The sequence below is a fragment of the Bombus flavifrons genome, chromosome 16 (genome assembly GCF_040668555.2).
Source record: "Bombus flavifrons isolate JBK064 chromosome 16, iyBomFlav1_principal, whole genome shotgun sequence".
Classification (NCBI taxonomy): domain Eukaryota; kingdom Metazoa; phylum Arthropoda; class Insecta; order Hymenoptera; family Apidae; genus Bombus; species Bombus flavifrons.
In genome coordinates, this window is record NC_138457.1 from 7,923,984 (window position 1) to 7,934,893 (window position 10,910).

General features: G+C 29.6%; 1 protein-coding gene and 2 long non-coding RNA genes across 4 annotated transcripts; 1 reads left to right on the forward strand and 2 right to left on the reverse strand.

The window, feature by feature from the left end:
• Positions 1–25: 25 nt before the first annotated feature.
• LOC138188001 (uncharacterized) lies at positions 26–4,203 on the reverse strand. Of its 2 annotated transcripts, none has more exons than XR_011175315.1 (4): positions 3,774–4,203; positions 3,068–3,315; positions 1,159–1,437; positions 26–538 (listed from the first exon to the last, which is right to left on the reverse strand). It is a non-coding gene; the product is annotated as an uncharacterized LOC138188001 (long non-coding RNA). The 2 variants fall into 2 exon arrangements; XR_011175316.1 differs by lacking the exon at positions 3,774–4,203 and adding an exon at positions 3,390–3,767.
• Osi23 (DUF1676 domain-containing protein Osi23) lies at positions 1,307–6,175 on the forward strand. Its single transcript, XM_069129354.1, has 3 exons — positions 1,307–1,611; positions 4,199–4,359; positions 5,868–6,175. The coding sequence occupies exons 1-3, from the start codon at positions 1,307–1,309 to the stop codon at positions 6,173–6,175; spliced, it is 774 nt and encodes a 257-aa protein (XP_068985455.1).
• LOC138188000 (uncharacterized) lies at positions 5,903–9,586 on the reverse strand. The gene is made up of 5 exons (XR_011175314.1): positions 9,317–9,586; positions 7,675–9,129; positions 7,003–7,241; positions 6,150–6,323; positions 5,903–6,040 (listed from the first exon to the last, which is right to left on the reverse strand). It is a non-coding gene; the product is annotated as an uncharacterized LOC138188000 (long non-coding RNA).
• Between the last annotated feature and the right edge of the window lie 1,324 nt (positions 9,587–10,910).

Here is a 10,910-nt window from a genome sequence, read left to right on the forward strand (position 1 = left end):
TTATGCAGTATACTTATTTATGCTATACTTCTTTAAATTTTGTTCTTATTAATGTAGTAAGTATCTTATTGCCATCTTAAACAATTTTATTCTTTTAGATCTTGTGATTGAATATATTATCATAATCTTTTTGTTTTTATTGTAAGCATGTTATAACCACTTTAAAAAGTTTCGTGTTTTTATGTATTATTTATATTCAATTATCAGAATGTCACTGATCAGTTGAAAGAGCAATTCAGGGTCTGAGTCATGCAACTCTATAAGAGTTTGTTGATAATTACAGACCAAGGTTGCTGGAGCATAAAAGGTGCCGCCTTTTAACCGTTGCCTTGTTGCCCTTCGATGAATCGCAATGACCACCTGGCCGGTTTCCTAGCCTATTTCCTGCATGTATAAATCTTCATATAGCTACGATCGAACGTTTACAGTGTATCGCGACCGATTTGGAGAACATATCTCCAGTGGTGTGCTCGTGTTTCGAGGTAAAGTTCATTTTGTTCAGTGAATGAAGAACATTGGATTGCAAGGGTAGCTGTAACTTTAATGATCGTTATTTACTTGTAAAAAGTTGTGAATATTAAGGAAGGAAGAAATTTTGGAATTTTTACTTTTTCACGCTTTGAAGAATGATTTTTTCAGGATATAGTAGTGTTGGTATAGTATATTGCAAGGTTTGGTTTTAATTATTGAACAAGTCTTATACACCAAATTAATTCAAATAGAATATACATAAATTTAAGAAAATTTACTAAATTTTCTTTCATATATGCAAAATATTATTTTATAAATCTTAATTTTTATCAAATGATTTTAATAGCATTAAATAAATGCTATGTTCAAAATTAATTAGTCTAATTCAAGATCAACAAATAAACTCTTAAGGAATTTTAATATTATAATTTAAAGCATAATAGACTGTAGATGATTATGCATTTTTGGGACATTTAATATTAACAAAATTTATAGAATGCATATAATATGCAGAAATATATGAAATATTCAAAGTAGACCATTTATCATGATATGTAGTAGATGAAACAAATATCTACTTAAATTCCATTTCTGTAATTACGTGCATAAACATAAAATTGCATGAACATCTGCAGCCTAATAATAAAAAAGGAAAAAAGTATAAAATTCAAAACAAGCATAAATTACCTATTCAAAACATTTGTTTTTATCACGCCTATAACTTGCACGCGCGATAACACAAAGTATCGTTTCCGGAGCGTACCCTCGAATCTTAAGTTTTATCGGTCTGCGAGTTGTTACGACCGGCTATTAAAGTTGGCGACTATTCCCCTGAATGCAGATGCACCCGCGTGCATTCTACGTGTTCATACTTGTCATCCTTGTGACCGATGGCGCTAGTTGCGACGACAATACGAAGTGGTACACAGGCCTAAGTACCGTGCTTCAGAATTGTCCATTGGAATCCTGGAACAATTCAGGGCAAGATGAGTTTTTAGAGAAGTTTCGAAAATGCGTGCAGGAACATGCATTGGCTGCTTTGGATGCACTTCTAGTTGATGATATTATACCAGTTTTCGAGGGGCTGGATTTAGTAAGGTTCCACGAGGACAAGAATTTTACGGACAATTATAGAGAAAGGTAAACAAGAACAAAGAATTAATGTGTTCATTGCTATATGAATTGTTCATAGGTCAAAGAGGTTAGCTCCACTTTTAGAAATTTTTGAAATGCTAATGCAAAAATACTCGGTTGATTATAAGTTACATATAAGTTCAGCGATTTTCTTGTGCAATCTTTTTGTGCAATTAGCCGATTTGACAAATAAGAGGCTCGTATGTGCCACTCAGAAGCCAAGAAGAAAATTGAAAAGTAGAAAGAAGTGGTTGCATTAGAAGAATTATTTATTTTTTGAGAACCGAACATTAATCATGTACCTGGATAATAAAATTGTGAAACTTATAAAAGGTGGAGTTGATCATTTTAGCCTCTTAGACGAATTGGATATTTTAGAATTAGATGTTCTCTAACTATAAATGATAATGTTTTGACTTTACTATCTTTGACATGACCTGAAATAAAAATTATATTTCTTTCTACGGTTTATAAAAAATATGATATTTTTTAAAATTTAGATTTACTAAAAAAGGTGAAATATAATTCCCAAAATATCCTAAAGAAAATATTAAATTCATAAAATAAACAATATTCTCTCAAAAGTAAAAATCTACACGATTTTAAAAACTCACTTCAGAATATTTTTACTCAAAATGAAAACTGGAAGATCCATGATATGAGAGTGATGCAGAAATAGAAATGTATAAAAAAAAGCAAAGAAATCGTAGATTTCAGTGGATTGATTTTAAATATTTGAGAATCTGGAGAAAAATACAACCGACATCCGTTGCAGAAGTTTCGTGGAAGTTCGACTTCGGTTCCGAAAAGTTTTAGGGCGTGAAAGTCGCCGTGGAAGCCCTGCGCTCCACTTCGAAACTTCTCGGCTTGCAAAATCGCATGAAAGTTAACTCCCTATTGATCATTTTATGAGATATCGCTCTTTTCTCTCCAAGTGTCGTTCTAATTATTATTCCCTTCATTTATAATTGAATCAAACGTCCCCGTTATAGAAACACTAATGGCAAATATTAATTTTCTTATTAAAAGTAATAATTTTTAAACTACATAAATAATAATTTAAAAAGTTGTTGAAATTATTATCTTTGTTCTTGGAAACTGTAGAAAATCGTTTTCTATTAAAAATAATTTTTTTACATTGTACAAATAGTAATTTAAAAAATTATGGATAAAGAATATTAATTTCTACCGTAAAAAATATTAGATAGATGTCTATTTTAAATAATTTAGTCAAAATTAAAATGAATAATATCAATTGTCAACTTAATAATATCAATTTACAACTGTAAAATATAAAAGATTATATTTGTGAGCATAATAACATTATTTTGTTAATTAAATTTATCAATAACTTGAATAATGTTCTCAAAATTGAATCAAGTACATTCTTGTCATTTATGAAATTACAATGAACTTGATCATGATTAAATAAAGAAATAAAATACAATTTTTCGAACTATACCACTTCTATAGTAAGTAAAGTGTAGATATGGTAATCTAAGAGCAGTTATATCCAAAGCTTATCTTATTAAAAATATTAAAAGTTCTTTGATACAATGTAAAGACCCGTTCTGTTGAAAAGTGTAGTTCATCTTTGATTTCCTTTATCCAATAGCTCGGTCAATATTAGAATAAGCGTCTAAAAGATTGCAGACCTCCAATCCCATAGAATTTCTGCAAATTTCTCTGTAAACTTGACGAACCTTATATCTGAAAATATAAATGTTTATGAACCTATGCAATTTTCGAAATGGAGAATTATATTCATTTACGATATAAGTTACCGAGGAGTGAGAAGTATTTAAATTAATTTTATAATTGATTTGAAAATTTTAAAAATTACTTTCAAGTTAAATAATATTCAAAAATATTAATCATTCTCTTCTTTGATTTTACATAATATTTCAGCATTATTCTTATTTTTTTCATAAATATTTTTTATCAATTTGGATAAATTTCATTATGAATAAAAGAGATTAAAAAAGAATAATATAAAATTCATGAAGAAAATAATCAACATTCTCAGATATTATTGAAGTATTCTTGTCTTATACGTTTCTTTTTATCAGTTTTTATAAATTATATTTTGAATTGTAGAAAAGATTAGTTATTTATTTATTTAAAACTTGTATAACATTCCTGTTGGTTATTATCGTTGTTTCGCTGACCTACGATGGTTTCCAACGTCTATACACTGACACAAAGTAGTTACGATTTCGCCTCGCCCTATTTCTTGCGAACAGGAAAAATGTCAGACCTTTAATAGAGCGCTGAAGTATTTTCCGCGGACAAATTTCAAGTCACGCAATCTCACGTGACAAGTAATCCGCGTTTAAGGGATTTCTTACTCAGCACGAGATTAACTTAATGACCTATTATCTAGCGTGTATTGAAATTGAAACTGATCCCGTTTGTTTTTTGAAATCTTTTTAAGTAAACGATTTATTATAAAATTAGTTCATCCGTAAATCTGTAACGATAATAAATTATTTGATATATTCAATAAAGATTCAACTTCATATTTTTACAAAATTAACAAAGAAGAAAAATGTAAATATATAATACTTAAATTATCTTTTTCTGTATGTTTCAGTGAGATAGGGGATGATACCAATTGGACAGCTGTTATCGTGAAGCGATTGTTACGAGTTTTACGCACTCATGTGTTCAAAGTCGACGTGGATTATCTGACCAATAAAATTATTTCCCTCCTTAATAATGAAGCAACCGATGTAGATAGCTACAAATTCGAAGGTTTGTCCTTGTCCATTTAACTGAAATGGTAAATTCTGATTAATAAAATATCTTGCTGTAAACGTAATCATTATCATGCAACATTATTTTACAAATATTAAATGTACAAAATAAACAATCCAAATTTTCTACTGAAATTGAAAGTTTATTTAAAGAAATACAGTAAGATGTTCAAGCAAAATATTCATCGTTGCATCCTATATTTTTAAATCATCTATCGGACAAGTGATGGACTCCATCACGGAAAAAAATGCTGCATTTTTAGACAAGATCCGATTACCAAGTTATTTTTGTATCTCAGTTACTAATTGGAAGTGATTATCGGATAAGGCGTGTTGCATCGATCGGAACAGGTAGTAATCCGAAGAACTAATGTCCAGTGATTAAACTGACTGCTGCAAGATGTCGCAAACAAGGCTCATTATAACGTCTTTTGTCGTAGAAGCAGCGTGTGGCCTAACGTTGATACGTAGGAATTTCACAGAACGTTCACTGTTGTTCGTGCCATGACGATTGAATCGTGTCTAAAGCATTCTTACCGTGTTGGAATTCGTCACTTGTCCAATAGATGGCTTAAAGTTATAGAAAGCAATGACAAATACTTTGATTGAACAACTTGCGATAGCTTCTCATATACAGGCTCTGAATTTTACTGAAAAAATTGGACTATTCATTTGTAAACGTAATATTTCTTTTACGGTTTATAACTATATATGTACTTTTTCAATTATAGTACATTCAGTTAATTGAAAAATTAAAAAAGAAAACAGATATATAATATATATACTTAAGGGGGGATTTTCGTGTAAGAACAATACAAGTAAGTGATTACTATACTACTGATTATATGTAATTGGACCTTTTTGGGGTTAAATAGATAGTCTTGAAGTACGAATGTAACTTCTTTTATTTCTTCTTATTGCTTATTGTATATTATACAGGTCTTGCGATCGTCTTTGACGATGTAACCATTGCTGGTGTGCAGTATAGCATTTGTCACAGTCATCAGAATGCAAAAGAAATTTTCTGAAAGTTAGATAATTTACGCTGAAATTGAACCTACGTTTGAAAGAAAACATAGAAGATTGGAAAGTTCTAGCCTTTATGAGAAAAAATTACTTTTATCACCAGATAAATTAAGTTTATATTGATTAAAAAAATGTTATAAATAAATAATCAAAAGTAGCAAAGTGAATAACCTTTGTGCGAAATTGATCAATTAGTTATCGGGCATGTCAGTCTAAAATGTCGTTAAAAGTTGCAGTTTAAGAAGTTAATAAATAGTAAGAAAAATTGATATAAAAAAAGATTACATTTCAATTTCAGGACTGTATTTAGATCCTAAGAGGATTTAATCCTACATAACTAGCAGTTAGTATAAAAAAAATCATGAAAATCACTTGCTTTTATTGTTGTTGCACGAAAATCCTTCTTTAATTTGAGAGTGGACATTAACAAGCCACTTGTTGTCTTAAGTATCTCATTAATGATGCTCGTTTCGTTATCAGGCCGCAGGCGTCGCCACCGTCGTAGACATAACCACATGGTGCCGCTGATGATGATGGGCTTCCTGCTGATGGGTTCGATCTTGATACCCATGGGTTTCCAGTTCCTCGCGGTTCTCGGTGGCAAGGCGTTGCTCTTGGCTAAAATGGCCTTGATACTGTCTAGTATCCAGGGTCTAAAAAAAATAGCAACAAATGGCGTTAATTATGGACTGTATCACGCCCACCCTGTGGCAGGGGGTTGGCACGATAGAAGCCATATAGAACCTCCACATTTAGACTTACCTTTTCCATCGCCGCTTCATCCCTAATTAGATCATACATCTTCATCGTTGTTTGGATTTTTCATTGATTCTACCTTGTGAACGATAAAATCTCTTTGTATCAACTGTTTGAATAGTTCCTCTTATGTATGAGGTAAATTGTATGGAGCTTGGTAGACAATCTCTGAAATGGTATCTAAAAGACGTGACCATTCCTATTTTTCGTTGCATTTATTGTCGTGGTTATTGTTATAGTGTTGAGGTTAACAATAAGCGATCTTGAAAGCACTTCTAATCACGAGGTTTTAGATTGTATGTAGTTGAGAAGTACCTAGGTAGCTACTCAAGGTCACTGAAGAAGACTATCCCCGTCAAATATATTCTTACGGTTGTTGAATAAACGAACTTAATTTTGGTTATTAAAATTTTTTTGAAATCTCTTAATTATTATATGATAATACAAAATAATTTATAAAACTAGTATAAATTGTTTACTCATTCATCTTAATTATTCATCTAACATTATTCATGTTTAATTAATAATATTAGTGAATTGACAAGTGACTAGTTATAGAGCAATTTTGAATAAATAATATAGCAAATAATAGGGCACAAAATAGTACAATCGAATGATTTTCAAGTTTGTAAAATTTTCTTTGTTTTACTACCAAACTTTTGCCTATTATACATGTATACTTATTGTAATTGTTTTTAATAATTTGTAACTTGTAATTTGTAAAATTTCATTAATAATATTAGTTCACTAAATCAGGCCTAGATAATTAATCTAAAAAATTATATTATATTCTACAAAAAAAATGTTTTAAAAGATTACTAAAATTCATTTTTATGAAGTCAATAAAATTTGCACTTACTAAATATGTTGTAACAGTGACAAATTTTTTAAAATACTTTCACAAGCATTTCAAAGGAAGGTAAACGTGTAAGTCAACGCCGAAATTACTTGGTAGAATTAAGGGAACAGGAAGGGCTCTCTGTGGTACATTAAACAGCATTGTTATTGCTGCAACCAAGTTAATATTTATTGAAATTGTAAACGAGTTTTTTTTCCTTTCTCTATGGATTGCATTCCGTTGCAAGTATTTGTTTAATCCTAAAAATAAGTGTAATTTGTAAGAATTAGATTTGAGGAATATTCATGCCTTATAAAGTAATTATTATGACAAAATAATTTAAATAAAACAAGTTATAGGAAGATATTCTATAAATTTCTTTTGCCTTAAAATTTTACGCATGTATATATAAAATAATACGAGATTAGAATTATTTGAAAACGAAAGTTTACAATATAATAAGAGAATACGATAAAATATAATATAATACATGTCAAATTTTATTAATTTATTAATACAATACATTTTAATAATTTTCAATAATTATATTAATAAAATTTAGTGTCTATGTAAAATTTTGTTATATTAATAAATATATTACTTATGTTTTACTTTAAAGATTAATCATCTAATCAGAACTTTATAAGATAGCTTTACTTAACTATAAAAGGTAAAATTTGATAAATTCTGTACCTGATTATAAAAATTTATTATATGTATTCTATCACTAGTAATATTTGCAGAAGTTAAACTTTGTCAGAAATACATCCCTATTCCTATATTGTGTAACTCATGCATGCCAGAATTGCCAGAGGAACGTCAGTAGATTGTTCCTACCCATGGGTAGACAGCCGTCACATTACATTATGGTTCAAGTAGTAGAAGTAGGTCTGACCATCGGCTATTGGAATTCTCAATCGCTCGAAGATCGAAGTTACAGAGCATTTTGTTTTCAATAATACATTCTTCAATTTCTCAAGTTAACGATCTTCGTCTACAGATTTAATTATTTTTAAGAAATTCTAAAACTGTTACTAAAAAATTATCTTCGTTTCTTTCTTAGTCCAACTGAATTATTTTAAAATGTAGTAATTTCTTCCTTCTTTATGTGAAAAAACGTTTTCCTTCTTTTTAAACAGAAATTTTCAAAGACACGTAAATAATTCTTTTAAATCAGAATTAAACAAAATTAATTAAAACATTTATTTAGAAATATGGAAATTACCTAAATTTTCTTTTTATAATAAATTCTTAGAGAAAGAAGATAGTGCCATGAATTTCACCTCAGAATCAATTTTATGCGATTACACACTAATGACGTAAATTGATAGCCACAAGGAAAAGAAAGTGAAATTTGATTACGATATTCTGCCTGATAAGATAAATGTTTCAGATTTTTATTCTTACGTCTTCTTTTCATACCATTGAAATATAACGAAACTACCCAAAAATCACGTATATCATTTAAAAAAATATATCAGTAATTATCATATAATTACATATAAATATAATAAGTAATAAATATAAAAACTATTAAATGTCTATTATCTAAAAGTATTAAATAATTAAAATTTCTCCTCTTTAAAATTTAGAATAATTATCAATTCTTCATAAAAAAATCAAAAACAATTATCATATTCACGTTTCTTAAAATTATCAAAGAGTTATTGATTTTTAAAAACAACAAGACCTATTACCAAACCTATGCATAAGTGATAAGTAATTAATATTTCGTTGATCTGTTAAATGGACAGCTTATGGTCGTTCTTGTCAGTATTAGCGACATTAAAGGCAGGCAAACAGAACAGAAAACTAAGAAACGTTTTACGTGATCAAACAATCGTGCTTTCCTAAGGGAGCCGGGCTCGTAAATCTCGCGGACGTGATTTAATAAAATTCAGATTCAGAAGCGTCTCAGTGAATAATTCAGTTTCCCATTGAACGCCGTTGAATCTATTCTTGTAGGACGACTAGGACATTTCGTATAATCGATACTTTCGTAAATACGTTGATTTAACGTTCTTATTCATGATCGATTAAAATATTTATTGCCACGTCTCACTTGCCATTTCAGACGACGTACATAGGATGCTTCTTTTCTTGATTTTGTCAGAATCCATTTGACGAGTTTTTAATTTAATTTCTAACCTAAAATATAATTAGTACCGTATAATGATGAATATCTCATAAGTTCAGAACACAATATAAAGGTTTGCAGGCAGTTTGAATATTAAGAGGTTATGTAGAATTTTATGTAAGATATGCGATTGGGTTACAGAATATGATATAGAAAAATAATGGAATGTATCAGAATATAGAATATATAAGATTTCACCTAACTCTGCCACCCTTAGTTACTCTCTTATTTCTCACGATACGAAGAAATGTTTCAGACAAAAGTTCTATGGTATCGAGGGGAACATACTATGCTTTTACATACATTACCTTGAGCTAACCTCCAGTAACGTCCAGTAAAGGTAACATTAAAATTTCTACATGGATGCTTCCATTTTCATTACATTTCAAAACGCTACAAACTTGTGTTTTTTGACATTGAAATTCGACAGACCGATACAAGGAATTATCTAAAAATGACTGCGCGGAATATCAGTATATATCGGGTATATCAGTAGTGGCATTATTAAAAACACCTTTATGTGTACTCATGGTGAACATCGGATATGGTGAATTTTAAAGTTCATATCTCGATCACGGATAGTACAAAAGGCAGGAGTTAATAGTGTTTTGAAAATTTTTAAATATTAGCTACAAGAATAAGTAATGAAATATGGAGGCATCTATTTAAAAATTTTAATGTCACCTTTACTGGACGTTTCAAGGTCATCGCAAGATGATATACGTAAAAACACAGTACGTTTTTCTGGATACCATACAACTTTTGTCTGAAACATTTTTTCGTGAAAAATAAGAGAGTAATTAAGGATGACAGAATTAGGTGGGATGTAGAATATAGAATATAGAAGCATAGAATATAAAAAGATTAGGGGAAAACATTTTTCTTTAATATTATTAATTGTATTTTAGAGAGGAGATTTGATGACCAAACCAACTGAAGAATCCAAATAAGCAACGTGCTAAATATAATAATACAAGATAAAATCTCCAAAATTTTCAAGAAAGAAATTCCACAGAACAGGAATATAAATATACTAAAGAAGTCCAAGCATTTGAAAATATAAAAGGAATAATGAAATATAAAAGGCACAACAAATATTCGAAATCGAAAGGTAAACGTAATTAGTTAGGAAGGTCTGGTGTTTTTTCCAAAAATATAGGCAAGCCGCAATCATTGGTACAGTTTATGGCAATTACTAGCTCAGATAAACATCACGGCCAGTGGTCTTGATTGATCTTGGTCCCAAGGGGGATGAAACGTATAAACTACCATATTGTACATTCGGCATATATTCATCTTTCTCACAGTTGGCGATACTAAGAGATCGTTGTTTTTCTCCTGCAGGAGGCCAATATCCATTGCACTTTACTTATTAAGCGTTAAACAATTTTCTTTCTTCTTCGGAGAAGTAAAAGAACATTGTGTTAATTCTTTTATTGTATTCTGTAGGACAGTATCATAAGTGCAAACGCTTAGAAGGAGAGAAGTTTCTTATGAATATAAATTACTTAATGTTAAATTTAATATTAATTATAAATATAAGTTACTGGGTTCTCTTGCACAATTGAACTAATATTATTATTATTAGAAATCAGAAGTTACAAATTAATGTATTTTAATCATAAATTAATGTAATTTCACATTTTCATGTTTGATCTCAGTTTAATCGGTGATAATAGAGCTTTAAAGAAGAAAGGTTTGGGTGCCTATCGTCGAGCAACCATTCATACATTGGCTGCGATACTTCGTAATATGGTTACAGCGTAATAATGAATGAAGCATATTTGCCGAA